At 43.1% G+C, this 16,170-nt stretch overlaps 1 protein-coding gene across 4 annotated transcripts in view; it reads right to left on the bottom strand.

Annotated features, from left to right (window-relative positions):
- The window catches only part of sh3kbp1 (SH3-domain kinase binding protein 1), a 316,125-nt gene that overhangs the window by 110,746 nt on the left and 189,209 nt on the right, over positions 1-16,170 (bottom strand). For all 4 annotated transcript variants that reach the window (XR_010975810.1, XR_010975809.1, XR_010975811.1 and 1 more), the window contains exons 5-6: positions 14,696-14,825; positions 5,679-5,884 (exon numbers count right to left, since the gene is read on the bottom strand). Coding sequence is in view for 1 of the 4 variants with exons in the window: in XM_068040380.1 (XP_067896481.1) it covers positions 5,679-5,884; positions 14,696-14,825 (336 nt within the window). In the remaining 3 variants the exon portion in view is untranslated. The remainder of the gene's footprint in view (positions 1-5,678; positions 5,885-14,695; positions 14,826-16,170) is intronic.

Here is a 16,170-nt window from a genome sequence, read left to right on the forward strand (position 1 = left end):
TGACCAGGTCCTGGCGAGGAAGGGGAGGGGCGGGGGGGGGGGGGGGTGGGGGTTCGGTTAGTTGGGGGGGAATGTAGTACGGTAAGGGTGGCTTGTGCTGGGAGGGATGGGGGGCCTCCATGGGGCACAGTGTGCCTGATCAGGAGGCCCCCACCCCCAAGGAGGTATATTACCAGCAGCGACAGGAGGAGGGCCTTAATTGGCCTCAGGTGACTTCGTTCCTTTGCTATTTCTTATCTCCACCCAAACTGATGCTACACCTTGATCTAGCGAGCCAAGATAATTTCTCACTATCATACTGATCTCATTCTTTATTAACTTAATTACCTCACCTCCTTTTCCTTTCTTCCTATCCTTCTGAAATGTCAAATACTCTTGAATATTCAGTTCCCAGCCTTGGTTACCCTGCAACCACGTCTCTGTAATGACTATCAGACTAATTTATTTCTATTTGTGCTATCAATTCATCCATCTTGTTACGAATGCTACATGCATTCAGATAAAGAGCCTTTAATTCTGTCTTTTTCCATTATTCCCTTCTCTGACCTTTTTTGCTGGTGCACTCGTATGTTTGTATGCTCTGTCACACTCTGGTAATCATTACCCTGCACTACTGCATTGTCTTTTCTCGTTAACTTTCTAAATTTCTCCTCACCTGAACCCTCCCCACCACTATTTAGTTTAAAGCCCTCACTAAACTATTTGCCAGGACACTGGTCCCAGCGCAATTCAGGTGAAGGCTGCCCCAACAGTACTGCTCCCTCTTTGCCCAGTATTGATGCTAGTACCGCATGAATCGAAACCCACTTCTCCCACATCATTTTTTGAGCCACGCATTCAACTCTGATTTTTATTTTATGCCAATTTGCTTGTGGCTCAGTACTCTTGCCGGAGTTAGAAGATTGTGGGTTTAAGCTCCACTTGAGAGACTTGAGCATTTAATCTAGGCTGACATTTTGGTGCTGTACTGAGGGAGTGCTGCATTGTCAGAAATGCTGTTGTTCAGAGGAAATGTTAAACCACACGGCGGCACAGTGGCGCAGTGGTTAGCACCGCAGCCTCACAGCTCCAGTGACCCGGGTTCAATTCTGGGTACTGCCTGTGTGGAGTTTGCAAGTTCTCCCTGTGTCTGCGTGGGTTTTCGCCGGGTACTCCGGTTTCCTCCCACCACCAAAAGACTTGCAGGTTGATAGGTAAATTGGCCATTATAAATTGCCCCTAGTATAGGTAGGTGGTAGGGGAATAGAGAGACAGGTGGGGATGTGGTAGGAATATGGGATTAGTGTATGATTAGTATAAATGGGTGGTTGATGGTCGGCACAGACTCGGTGGGCCGAAGGGCCTGTTTCAGTGCTGTATCTCTAAAATAAAATTTTTTAAAAACATTATTCTTGCAAATAGACGGAAAGATCTAACGGCACTATTCGAAGAAGAGATGGGGAATTCTTCTGGTGTCCTGGGGCTAACATTCATCTGTCAAACAGCAAGTAAAACATTTATTGCATTGCTGTTTGTTGGTCTTTTCTGTGCAAATTTGCTCCTGTCCCCTATAAAGCACACGCTATTCTGACTTGGAGGTACTTTGCCAACCTACATTGTCTATGGAATTCCCTACCTAAAACCATCGTGGGGGCACCATTAACACAAGCACTGCAGCAGCCGCAGTTCAAGGCAGTCGCCTTCTCAGGCCCACATCCAGAGAAAATTCTTTTTTTAAAAAGAGCATTTCCTTTATGAAGTACAAATCGAGACCTGGCGAAGAAAAGGACTTGCACGACCTCAGGATGTTGCAAAATGTTATACAAGCATTAAAAAGTTTCATTTCCAGAAATGGACAAAATTTTCCTCTAAATAACACTTCATTATTCAAAGTCCAAGCAATGCCAGTAACATTACTGTTGGATTGCATTTTACATAGGGTTGTTCCAGTAGTGCAACTAATTGAACTTACATCCTTTAGGGGAAAAAAAGTATAAAACTACGAATGTAAATTTTAAAGAGTCAAAATTATGACATCACAAATCTATTTTCAGGTTCATCAAAAGTGAAATCTGAGCACCTAAAATTTGCTTGTTTCATGATTCTGATGCTGAAATGTTAAATAGGCATTTATTGTTTAATTTTCTCCATTACTGCACTGCAGATATAAACTTAATCACTGAAGGGACAATAACAATTATGCAGTTACCAAGGAACAGAGATCTCAACAAAACAAACTTAACAGCTGATTCTAGTCATACGAGGCTCCAGCATCTTCTGCAATAACCATCTGTTCCAAACAAAAAAACATTCCATGTTCAATAGAGATAAACAGAAAATGACAAATAGTGGAAATTTAAAATGTGAAAAAAAATGAAAACAATGGAAATGCAAAGACTAGTGGTCAGCATCTGAATGAGAAAAGATAGTTTGTTTAAAAGGAAACCCTTCGTAAGTTCTGACAAATTATCTCATATGAAATGCTATACCAATTTTTCTCTTTTACAGGTTAACTGACCTGCTGTATATTTCCAGTTTTAATTATTAGTTGGTAAGAAAGCTTTTAAAGAACTTTCATTTATATAGTGCCTTTAGCATTCTTGGGGATTCCAAAGTGCTTCACAACAAACAGCAAGAGAGATAAATGATGAGTTCACTTGTTTGATGGTGTTAGCTGAAGAATAAGTGTCAGGCCAAAATTTGTGCTCAAGTCTTGGGATGGGGTCTTGAAGCAATGAATTCTGACCTCTCAAACGGCAGCACCATCTTATTTTTGGCCCTGAGCCCAGCTAAGCTCCATTCAGTTGCATTCTGAGGATATCAACCTTTGGTCCTACACAACATGGCTGACACAGACACGATGGGCCTGTTTCTGTGCTGTATAACTCTATGACTCTAACATATGGCCTCTCACTGCAATCTTCAAGTGATTACACCTTCCAGTTGATAATCAATATCTCTTTGATAAGCTTTGGCTTATAAAAATATTTATTTTCTGTGCCTTTGTCTGCACCCAGATCTCAGAAACATACCAAAGTATCACTGGACATTAGCCTCAGACACTTTTTCTCATATCTTATACTATATTTCTACTTCTCTAGAATCTATCACAAGTTTTCAGCTGAAGCAATCTTCCGCCATCACTTATAGGCTGGCTAGATATGTAAATCTGTATACCACATTCATCACCTCATCAATGTCCACTTTCATCAGCATTTATTCAGTACCCTGCCATCAAGAACTGCAAGTGCCATGTGACCTCAACCATAGTCGTTGAAGTACTCATAGCAGACCAAGACAAAAGGCATACTCGGGTATTCAAGTCTTAAAATGTATGACTAAGTGACACGCAACTGCTAGCCTGTTGTATCATAACTCTCAAAAAGTCAGCTTTTCAAGATCCTGTAAATTGAAATGTTAGTGATTCGTCTTTACCATATGACCTTTCTAACTTGCATGCATGCTACCCAATGGACAGCAAGATAACTACTAAAAGAAACTGGTTTAAATGTGCAAGATCTTTGAGAGGGAAAAGACCAAAATCTATATTATATCCGGATGCCCCGAGAACCCAATGCCAGAGAAATAACCAAGTCAGAAAAAAACACATTAAATCCTTGAGTTGATAGCACTCTAAATCTCCAGTATATTGAAGTCAACAGGTGTTAATGTGACAATTCTTATTTATGATACACTGTAACTTTCCACAGCCTGTTGTAATAAACACAGCTAAATTACAGCATTATATCTATGACTATCAACGAGCAATGCCATGGAAGATTCACTAGTAAATATGTTCCAACAATGTAACATTTCTTACAAAAAACCTAAATCATGCCACACAAATCATTGAACACAAAAATTATGTTTAACCAGAGTATATGCAGAATCAAACTTTTGTGACTCAGCCATCAAATTTAATACACTTCTAAATAAAATGTTAATATTCTTGAATTTTGTATATATCTAGAGAAATTTTCTCCCTGTCCCAGATGCAGCCCAAACATTGTGATTTATACATTAGTTGCAACAGTCATTCCCCACTGTCACGCACATTGTCCGCTGAGCAGGTAATAAGCAGACATGCTAGGGCAATGACTAAGAGTAAGCCAGTAGGATCAGTTTCCACAATAAATCTACCCCTTTTGGGTCTGGTGGGCAGATTCACAGGCATATTAATAAGCAAGCAACTGAAATTTTGCTTTAAAAATCTACATAAATCAGAAAATATTCTACAAACTAAGGGAATTCAATACAGTTGTTTAAAACAATTATAAAAATGGAAGTGATCCTTTCCATCATACTGATGAAGCATACTAGGCCATTCAGCACCTCAAGCCTGCTATGCCATTCTACCAGTTCATAGCTGATCTGTAACTCAATTCCATTTACTCACCCATGATAGATTTTGTTAAGTAAGGCTATCAATCACAGTCTTGAAAATCTCAATTTTACCAGCATCCACAGACTTTGGATGGTGACCCTGATTTCCATTACCTTCCCAATATGACTTCTGAATGGACAAGCTCTAATTTTATTATGTCCCCTTGTGGATTCTCGCATCAGAGTAAATAGTTTCGCTGTGGCTATGCTGTTGAACGAATCATTTTAAAATACCTTGATTAGAACACTCAATGTTCTAAATTCAAGGGAATAGAAACCAATCTTACGCAAATTGTTCCTACAATTTAACCCTTTAGGCATGGGAATAATTCTGGTGAAGCTGCACTGTACCTCCTGCAAAGGATATACCTTCCTTAATTTAGGAGGCTGAACACCATAATCTAGATAGATAAAAGCAAAATACTGGAAATCTTAAATAAAAACAAAGTGCTGGAAATACTCAGCAAGTCAGGCAGCATATGTGGAGAGAAACAGAGTTAACGTTTCAGGTCTGTGACCTTTTATCAGAATGTTAATGCCGTTGAATGTTATGGGGAGGTTGTTAGATTCTCTCATTTTGGAAATGGTCATTGCCTGGCACTTATGTGGTGCGAATGTTACATGCCACATATAAGCCCAAGCCTGAATGTGGTCAAGGTCTTGCTGCACGTGGACATGAACTGCTTCAGTATAGGAGGAGTTGCAAATAGTACTGAACACTGTGCAATCATCAGCAAACATACCCTTATGATGGAAGTAAGATCACTGACGAAGCAGCTGAAGATGGTTGGGCCTAGGTCACTACCCTGAGGAAGGCCTGCAGTGATATCCTGGGCTGAGATGATTGGCCTCCAACAGCCACAATCATCTTCCTTTATGCTAGGTTTAACCCCAACCAGTGGAGAGTTTCCCCCCCCGCCCCCCCCCCCGCCCCGATTCCCATTGATTTCAATTTTACTTGAGCTCCTCAATGCCACACTCGGTCAAATGTTGCCTTGATGTCAAGGGCAGTCACTCGCACCTCACCTTTTTTGTCCATGTTTGGACCAAGGCTATAATCCACTAAAGGTCCACTCATAGCAAGTTACTTTCAAGTTCCCTTGTACCACTAGTATTTTGCCCTCTTCCTCTACTGTGCAAATAGATACAAAGTAATTATGTAACAAGTCAGCTATTTTCTTACTAACTATTGTGTAGGCAGGCCTACACAATGCAGGCATAATTTATACTCTCAAGAAAGAATTATTATAGAATGCAACAGTTGATACTAAACCAAAAAACACTGAATGTGTTATTTTAATATTTGGAGCAGTTACCTTATCAATAGTGCTGTTATCAAGTTCTATTTCCATCGATCTTGGTCTCAGTTTGATAGGTTTGTCTTTAAAAATGTCTCCAAAGCCAAATCCTTTTATTTTTTTCGGCTGAATTTCTGTTGCTATTGCACCATTTGATCCATCCATTGTCTTTCCACCAACTCCATTTGTAGCATCCTGTTCAGGACTGTTCAAGTCCTTAATGTCTAAAAGAACATTGCACTGATTTAATGAAGGGAAATGAATGCTGCTAGGCTATTTGACCAAATAAAGTTTGGGTAGTGGTCAGGGAAACACAACAAACTTATTGATTGAATTATGCTGAACTAGTTAATAAGGCTAAACTTTTGGGTGTGAAAATAGGCAAGTCTGTATATTACAAGTCTGAGGCCATCATGCTGAAGCTAAATAGTGCTCTGAGCAGATGACAGCCTGCATACTATGTTCTAGTCCTAATCACTGATGGGCTCGAGAAACACTCAAGTCCTCTTAGTGAGGCAGAGTACAGCTACATGACTGACTCCCAATGTGAAAAAACCATATGAGAAAAAAAAACTTTGACTGGAAAGGAATTGAAAGGATCTTAAATAGAGATATGCAACATACTAAAAGGAAAACAACAGGTTAATCTTGAGGATTTTATCAAATTGAACCATGATTGCAGGACATAAGTACATTAAAAGACAATGGTTAAACAAATGGTTAAGACAGAAAATGAGTTATATGGAACCATTAACCCAGTGGAGGAAGAGGACATAATACCAGCTAAAATAGGTCAAGGAGAGGAGCTTAGTGGATTTAATTGATTTTTTTTTTATAAATGTTAATCGAGAAAATAATGGGATTTAAGATGAACAAACCTCCAGAACATGATGGTTTCCAACAAAATGTATTGTTGCATTAGTCAGAATTTTCAAAAGCCCTCTAGATTCAGGAACTGTGCCTTTGGTTTGGGAAATTGCAAATGTCACTCCACTATTTAAGAAGGGAGGGAAAGAAAAATAATCAAAAAACTATGTCAGTTGTGGGGAAATTACCGGAATCCATCACAGACAGTGACTGAGCACTTGGACAAGCTGATCAAGCATGGATGACTAATCTAGTTGAAGAGATCACTCGTGTGTTAGATAGGGGGTACATCCATGGATGTTGTCTTGATAGATAACCAGAAGGCATCTGATAAGGTTCTGCTAATTTTATTAGCGTAAAAGAGAGTGCATGGAATTGGAAGGAACCTTGAGACATGGGTTGGAAATTGATTGAGAGGTAGAGATCAAGGGCTAAAAATTGTTCTGCACCAGTTTTCGGGTGCAGCAGTCAAAATCCACAATCTGCCCACACCTGGTCCCACTGAGGCAAGTGACATGAAAACTCCGGGCTACATCATTTGCCTGATTGTATCCTGCAGCTGAGTGTGACCCACGCTGCTGGTTGGCTGCATGCACAACAGGGGCCTAACAGCATGCAAGACTAGCATGTGTTCCAGCTAGCCTCCAGCTCCTAAAGGCAGTCTGCCCTCTTAAAGGAGAATTGCACTGACAAGGAGGAAACTGCTGCAGACTGCCAGTATTGCAATTAGGAACAAAGGAAAAGTAGCACCTGGGCAGAGAGGGGGCTCCCAAGTTCTTGGAGGTCAACAGAATAGAGGTCATGGGTTGGATTTTTGTTACGGATGGTGGGAAACAAGAGCCATGTCTGCTTTTGGGTCAGAAACCCGCCTCTGATGGGAAATTGATTCAGATTCAGATTTTCAAATGGGTAAGCCTTTAATTGGTAAGGAGACAGGTTTCCTGCTAGCTGGGCTGGGAATGGAGGTGGGTCAGATCAAGTGTGGGGTTCATGTAGACACCCCAAGAGAGCCATCACTGAGGCTGATGGCTGTCCCGAGGGAAAGAACTGCTATTTGTGCCAAAATCTTCCACTGCTTCAGAGGGAAGCAAGATGTCACAAGGGAGCTGGAAGCCTGGCTCTAGGGGCAAGGCAGACCCTCGCTTCACTGATGCTACCCGGAAGCAATGCTGGAGGCTGAGGGAGAGGAGGATGGTCCTCTTCCTGAAGAGGGGCAGGAGGCAGCCACCTCATTGTGCAGCAGGGGCACTTCTCTGTTCAGTGTTATTCCCTCTCTTACCTCCTGCTCCTCTCCTGAGGAGCAGTCTCCTTCCAAGGCCTCACATCCCTCTACGGCTTCCTATTGCTTACCACTGAGAAAAACAAGTCTTCCAGTTCCAGCAACGGCTACTCTGTGGCACTTTTGAAGCAACTGAGCTTTACTTTATGCCTCTGCATTATTTTAAATCAGCCCTCCCCATGGCCCTCATGGTCCCCCATAGTGTTCACGACTTGTACATCCTGCTACTATGTTTCAGACATGACATTTTCCCTGTTCCCTCCCTTTAAAAGTTGAAGATTGCTGCTGACAAGCCTGTTCATGAGTTTAACAGGCATTTAGTTGGAGGCAAGCAGGGTTGCCATTTCTTCCCTCCTGGTGTCCCTTTAAAAAAGGCAGCACGTTCCGGAGGCAGCAGGAGCTGCTGCCGACCTCCGATAATGCCATCTCTATATTGTGCTCACACTTGTTCCCAATCTCAGCGAGCTTTAAAAATCCGGTCCCGTTTCTACAGGGGGCCAGGCAACCATCAAGGAACATCCCCAGAAGGGACTGGGAGCAGGTGGCCAGGGAGATCAAGGTCAGCAAATGCATCTTCACATGACATCTCCTATCCACCACATCCCCAGCAGGGCCTTACATTCAGATACTCCAACTCACCCATCTTCCAATGATGCCAGCCTGACACTCATCTCTCGCTGCCTCCACAAACCTCCAGTTATTCAGCTATGGAAGGCACATCACCCAAATACACTGCAACACAATCACTGCCATTCTTCTCTCTCTCTCGCGCAGGAGATGGTGACATAATAGAAGGGAGCAGAGAAGATGTGGCAGGGGACATGCACACCTGCATCCCTTGAGCTCTATAGAGAAGATCATACTGCACATCATGAGTCTGGCTGAGAAAGAACCTGTTGCATCTGGCATCACCAAGAACATTATGGATGATGTTTTGTTCCTGCCTCATGTCTTTTCTCAACTCCCATCTCACCCTCATCATGCTATCTGGCACGAAGTGCAAGCTGCAGATGGTGCAACCATGGACCTCTTGCATTCCACCCAACAAACCACCCCCCACCAACCCCTCCACTTTACCTTACACAACCCTCCCTTTCTGCATTCTCAAGAACAGCCGCCTGTCCAGCCACGGCCACGGCAGCCTCAGGGGGAAGAGGGAGAGCAACAGCACACGACTGAAGAAGCAGTGTCATTTTTGGGTGGGGGGGCGGTGAAGGGAGATGTGGACATCGCTGGCTAGGCCAGCATTTATTGCTCGTCCCTAATTGCCCTCGAGAAGGTGGTGGTGAGCTGCCCTAACACACTCAGCCACCAGTTCATTTACTGGCATTAAGCAAACTTTAGAGACTGGTATGGAGCCAGGATCAGCATGTGGTGAGTCTTTGAGCACAAGTGGCTGAGCCAGGCCAGGATACAAGTGCCAGTTTACTGGAGGGTGAGATTGCAGATGAATTCTGCTACAGGGGACCCAGCTAAGAACTTTCAATGAGGTGACAAAGGAGAACACTGATGAGGACGCACATCAAGATGCTTGGTGCATTGGGAGGCCTGCCAGACAACCACCTGTCACCATCAAGGAGCATGGAGGAGTCTGGCTCCAATGTGGCACAGGGCATCGCACAGAGCTTGGAGCCCATCTTTTCCACTTGGAAGTGGTGGCCTACTCCATGAGAGCACTTGCGGACCCAGTCGTGATGCAGCACCTGGTGACCACCGTCGGTTTCCACTGCAGCACAGGTGGAACCTACCCAATGTCTCAGCACTGCAGTGGAAGCTCAAACGGAGGTCATTAGATCCATGTTTGCTGCCATCATGTCTTCGGATCTCAGGGGCGTGCAGACTCTCAGAGCAGTCCAGCAATCTGTGTTCCAACAGATTGCTGGGATTGGTGAGGTTCCGCTGCATGGGTGTGACAGTGGCACCATGGAGCACAGACCTGCTGTCCTCTCTCAGGAAAGCAAAAATTTATGCTCCCAACATGCCACTCTGCCAGTACCATCGCTATTGCTAGTCAGTCAGCCAGCCAGCCAGCCCAGCCTGTTGCCACCCACAGTGAGATGGTGAAGTCCGAGGCCAGGCTTTCTAGGCTCAGAGTTTCTCAAGGGCATCCGCAAAGTCATCTGTATTCTATCTCAGTGAAAGTCAGCAACCTTCCAACAGCCACTGGGGTAGCACTGCGTTGGAGCACTAGGATAGGCAAAGGCACCCACAAAACAGGCACTAAGGAATGCACAGGGTGAATAGTTCATTTTTGTTTATATAAGTCAATGTGTTTTGGAATAAAGGCAAAAGGTTATTGGTGGTGGCTTTTATTGCAGGATCTGGGTCACGGGGATGCTGAAATGGGGAATCCCATATGAATGGTAAGTGGGCAATGGTGGAGAAATAGTGGTGAAGGAATGTTTTCTAAGGGAAGCAGAGTTTGAGCAGGTGTTCTCCAACAACCCCTCCAGAAAGAAGGGGTTCCGACTGCATCATTCCCGCCTCATCTTCATTCTCCTCCTCGCAAGGTGTGCTCCAGATGCCTGGTGGCCATGGCTGCGCCCTCATGGTGAGGTTAAGGAAGACCCGGCAGTCCATCACTAATTTGGAGGTACACTCCAGTGGGTACTGTAGGGCTCTCCCCAAACAGTCCAGGCACTGGGACTGTTGCTTGAGAACGCCCATGGTCTGCTCCATGATGTTTCTGGTGGCTGCATAGCTTTCATTATACGCCCGTTGTCCTCACGTGGTCGAGTGGCAGAGGGGCTCATCAGCCAGGTGTAGAGGGGGTAGCACTAGTCTCCAAGCAGCCAGCCTCTTCTTGGAGGCCCGAAGACAGCAGACTGCCTCAGGATGTAGGTATGTGGCTGTTACAAGAATACTGAACATTCACCAACATAATGGTTTGCGCATGGTCACCCGTTGTGGTGCCTTTCATTCTTGCCGTTGACATCGGGGCCCACAGAGCCACGTGTGTGCAGTCAATGCCTCCTTGCACCATTGGGAATTCCGCTATATACTGACAAATCCATGTGCCTGCTCCTCCTGCTTAAGGAGAACACAATGAAATCACCTCCTTTCGCATACTGGGCCTCCATCACCTCCTGGATGCACTGATGGACAGAGTACTAGATGTCCACTATGTCGCACACTCCCACCTGGAATGTCTTGGTTGCGTAGAAATTTAGCACGATTGTGACCTTTATAGCCACTGACAGCATGGTCCTTGCCCTGGTGTGAGGCTGTAGGTCCTCTTGAAGGAAGCTGCATAGTTCTGTGACCACCTCCTTGTTGAATCTGAGTTACCTTAGGTATTGCTCCTGGGTGTGCTGGAGTAGGAGGAGAAGTGCTCTCTGAAAATCTGAGGTGAACAGGGCCTTCTCTGGAGAGTTCTCCTCTTCCTTCCTCTATGTTGAGCTTCCCCTCTCTGCAGCTTTTGCTCCATCTGTTGGTCATGTTGCAGACCCAGAAGCACTGCAACTAAAGCTCCTATACCTCTTGCAGACTTGGCGTGTAGAAAGGACCAAATCCTCCGTCCTCCCTGAATGGATGCACCAAATCAACAAAAGACCCTTCAAAAACAAGCCATTGTATGTTCAGCTGAGAGTGATTAGCACGAGACACTGGACCTGTGGGGTCCAAATTTTAGAAACTTAAGTCAAATCAGCCAGAATGGCTCTTTGCCACAATCCAACTACTCCCGACACATAGGCGCACACTTCATATAACATTTTCTTACTTTGGGGCTTCCTTAGCGCCAGTGGTGCTATGGAGCCCAATTTTACAGACAAAGCACTTACTCCGATCGGCAGGTTGGGTGAAGCAGCATTCCCCTGGGATCTGTACTGGAGCCTTGCTTTTCGCCATCAATATTAATGACTTGGATGAAGGAATAGTAGAGTTACATATCCAAGTTTGCAGGCGTCATTAAGTTAGGAGGCACAGTAAGTTGTGTGGATGGGAGCAGGAAGTTACAAGAGGCAGACAGACAGAATGAATTTGAAGAACTATGGTAGATGTCATTTAATGCGGTAATGAGGTCACGCACTTTGGATTTGCGAAGACAAATTGTATTATTTTCTTACTATTGAGAGACTAGGAGCTGTGGAAGAGCAAAGAGATTAAAAGCTAGTTCACGGGTACAGAAAGTAATCAAGAAGGCCAACGAAAGGTGGGCCTTCTCTCAAGGCAGTCGTCATTCAAAAGTAAGGAACTGATGCGTCAGTTATATACAGCCTTGGACAGACCCCATCTGGAATACTGCATTCAGTTTTGGCCAATAAACCTCAGGAAAGATACAATGACCTTGGAGGGATACAGTGCAAGTTCACCAGAATAATATCAGGGCTGAAAGGATTAAATTATAATGCAAGGTTACATACATTTGGTTTATAGTGCCTTGAGTTTAGAAGGTTGAAGGGTGATTTAATCAAGGTAACTAAAATAAGTAAGTGATTCATTAGGATAGATACAGAGAAACAATTTCCACTGGTCGGGGATCGTTGGGGGGGGTGGGGGGTGTGGTGGAATCCAAAACGTTAAAATTTGAGCTTGACCATTTAGGAGTGAATTCAGAGAATTTTTCACACAAGTGATACTGAAAATCTAGAACTTGCCCCCAAAGCTTGAAAATTTCAACTGACTAAGCAGCTACAAGACTAAGATCAATACATTTTTATTGGCTAAGAGTATCAAGGGATATGGAGCAAAAGTGGGTAATGGGAGTTGAGGAGAAAATCAGACATGATTAACTAAATGGTGGAACAGTCTTGAGGGGCTGAATGGCCTACTCCTACTGCTATGTTTTAATGTACAACGACTTGGGCAGAAAGTAGTAAAATGCTTCTTCAGGTCTGATCTCAGGAAATATTTCTTCACACATAGAATGATCAAAGAGCATGGTCTTCCAGATAGGGCAGCAGAGTTGCCGTGAAGTGGAAGATCATATGTTTTTAAAACGGATGGATGAGCTCAATGGGCCAATGGTCTCCTTCATCTACGCTTCCCTCTTTTGCCATTGCTAAGTACTGATTTTCAACCACCACCAGATTCAACAAGACTGTTGAGGTTGGAGCTAACTATATGGCAGATAGCAATCTGAATAAGCAATTTTCATCGACTATCTTGTATATAAAACAGGATTTTGAGAATGCAACAATTTCAACTTCAAGGGCCATGCTATAGAAGAGTATTGACAATGATACGAGGGGAACTGTGTAGTGCAGAGAAAATTAAAGGAACTAGAAGATCCTTCATCATAACAAAACCAAAATGCAATTTTAATTAAACTTCATAGAATCAGTGATACAGAACAGAAGGTGGTCATTCAGAGCATCATGTCTCTGCTGGACCTTTGAAAGAGCTATCCAATTAGGCCCACTCCTCTTTTCTCATAGCTCTGCAAATATCTTCCCTTCAAGTATTTATCCAATTCCCTTTGGAAAATTATGTTGAACCTGCTGCTACTACCCTTTCAGGCAGTTTATTCCAGATCACAACTCTTGTGTAAAAATGTTTCCTTATGTCACCTCTGGTTCTTTCGCCTTTCAGTTTAAATCTGCATTCACTGACCCTTCTGCCATAGAAACAGATGCTCCGTATTTCCTCTATCAAGCCTGATCATGGCTTTGAACATCTCTATCAAATCTCCGCTCATCCTTTGCTGCTGTAACAACCCCAGCTTCTCCAGTCTCTCTACATTAGCGAGGTCCCTCATCCCTGATACCATTCTAGTAAATCGCTGCACCTTCTCCAAGGCCTTAACATTCTTCCTAAAGTGTGGTGCCCAGAAATGAACACAACCAGAGATTTATAATGGTTTATCAAAACTTCCTTGCTTTTGTACGCTATGCCTATATTAATAAAGCCAAAAATCCCAAATGCTTTAAAGGCCTTCTCAATAGAATCATGGAGTCATAGAAATTTACAGCAGAGAAGGAGGCCATTCTGCTCATCATGTCTGTGCCAGCTGAAAAATACCTATTCAGCCTAATCCCACTTTCCAGCTCTTGGCCCATAACCTTGTAGGTTACAGTACTTCAAGTGCATATCAGAGTCCTTTCTAAATGCAATGAGAGTTTTTGCCCCCACTACCTACTGGGTGAGAAAATTTCTCAACTCTTCTCTAATCCTTCTACCAGTTACTTTAAAATCTATGCCCCTTGGTTACTGATCTCTCTATTAAGGGAAATAGGTCCTTCCTATCCACTAACTGGGCCACTAATAATTTTATGCATCTCAATTAAATGTCCCCTCGTCTCCTTTCCTTTGTCTTGCCACCTTCAAAGATTTGTGTAGATATACCCTCAGGGTGTCTCTGTTCCTGCAACCCTATTAAAATTGTACTGCTTAGTTTATATTGCCATTATCTTGGATGAGATTTTGAGAGCATCATGATGTGGTGCACACAGTAAAATAGGTCAGGCAGCAATCACTCTTTATGCAGAAGAGAAAATGTTTTCATAGTTACTCGCAAAAACATCTGACAGGGGTGAAAGTTGAGTTGGTAGGAATAGATTGAGGTTATTTATGCATTTCAAACTCTCATTAAGACAGAGTTTCTTAAGGCTATATGGTGAAATTCCAGAAAAAAAAAGTTTCTCAGCTATCTAATCATTTGACTTCTCTACCAGAGCGTCAGACTTGTGATCGGGCTTCAAATGCAAGGAAAACAAACTTCCCTTCCCTGTCCGTGGCAAACAATAAATATATTTTCTGGTGGGCGGTAATAGAATTGCAAAACAATGATATTTTTTCCTAAAGCAATAAACTCAGGTCACAGAACGACAATAGTTTTAGACCAACACAATGTAACATACAGGTACTTGAATATTCTGCTCGTTCCAACCCTAGAAATAAGTCAGGAAATACGCTATGAATTTTACTGAAATATATTTTCTGAACTTACTTGTTTTTAATGTGGTATCCTCTTGAGTGCTGGCTGTTTCCTCTTGTTCATCTGGAAGCTCTTTAACGAAATTTGAGGGAAACATTCCACTTTTACCATTGAGGATACCTTCCCACCAGCCTTCTTCAACCTTAAATAAAACACACACACGAGATAAAGTGGTTACATATTCTCCCATCAAATCTAAAATCGAAAAAAAAGAAAGTTTTCTTTACACTAACGAACAAGGATAAATTCAGTCAGCTGGCCTTAGAACATATAGCGAATTATATGATAAATCCATCCTTGGGGAGTTAACTTTGCACAGTGACTTAAGCTAAAGTACAAGGGTTGGAATCCAGCCATAACATCAAGACCTTTAAGCTTCACTTGAACAGTTTACATGAATCTACTGTTGGAACTACAGTGTACCAAACATCCAGCTGCAGTTCATGGTCAGACAAGATCAACACTGTTAATTTACACATAGATGACATCTTTGCATTCTTTCTCAACAAAAGCAATCAGTTTTTTGTTTAAGTATACTATCCATGGATCATATAAACAGTTCACATATCAGAAAAATGGTAAGGTGGGAATTGAAAATGAGAAAGCTGCAGCGTACATACATGCCAAGTCCAAAAAAGTGATCTATTTTCCCTCACCTAAGGGAACATGGAAACTGGACATTAAGAAGTTACACTGGAGCTCTTAACTTTCTTCAGACAGCTTTTTTGCATTGTTGTTAAAATTAGTGTTGTAATGTAAAATGAAGCTTTAAATATCATACGCTCTTTGTTGGGGGCAAAGCAGAAAAATAAAGTGGATCTCTTCAGGATCAAACTGGTTCCAAAACATCAGGTCTGACATTCAGAGATTGGAAAGGTGTCAGTTTCCTGTTGCAGACTTCATAATCCAATAAGTGAACAATGCTGATTTGCTGTACTCCAGGGCACTGTTGACTATTATCAGCCTTAGCTCACTGATGGAATCTTGATGGGTTGACCATTACAGTTTATTTACCTGTGCTCACAGTGTTACATCTGGGCACTGCTCTTGATCCTCTCCTCATATTTCCCTCAGCGATACCATCTGCAAGTACAGGATCAGATTCAATGGGCTAAATTTAATTCCCCCCAGGTGTCGGGGTCCGTAGTGGAGGAAGCCTGAAGATCACTCCAGGAATCGAGGCGCCACACAGGTTAGGAGGGGGAGCTGGTCATTTTTTCTGTGATGGGGGAGGGGGTGAGGAGCAACAATAAAGTCTTCTCATTGGTGGAGGGGATGTTGGAAAGGGGTAAAGTTTATCGTTTATGCACTTTGAGGGGGGAGGGGAAGGTCATTTGAAAAAGTAAAGTGTTTTGGGCTGGAGAGGACAACCATTCAATTTTATGCTCATGGAGGTGGTGGGGGGGTAAGAAGGCCAAAAGTCCCGCGCCTAACTGTTATTATTGGCTTCCAAAATATTAAAATCTGCCGCACAGACACCTGCGCCA

Source organism: Heterodontus francisci, chromosome 10 (assembly GCF_036365525.1).
Source record: "Heterodontus francisci isolate sHetFra1 chromosome 10, sHetFra1.hap1, whole genome shotgun sequence".
Classification (NCBI taxonomy): Eukaryota; Metazoa; Chordata; class Chondrichthyes; order Heterodontiformes; family Heterodontidae; genus Heterodontus; species Heterodontus francisci.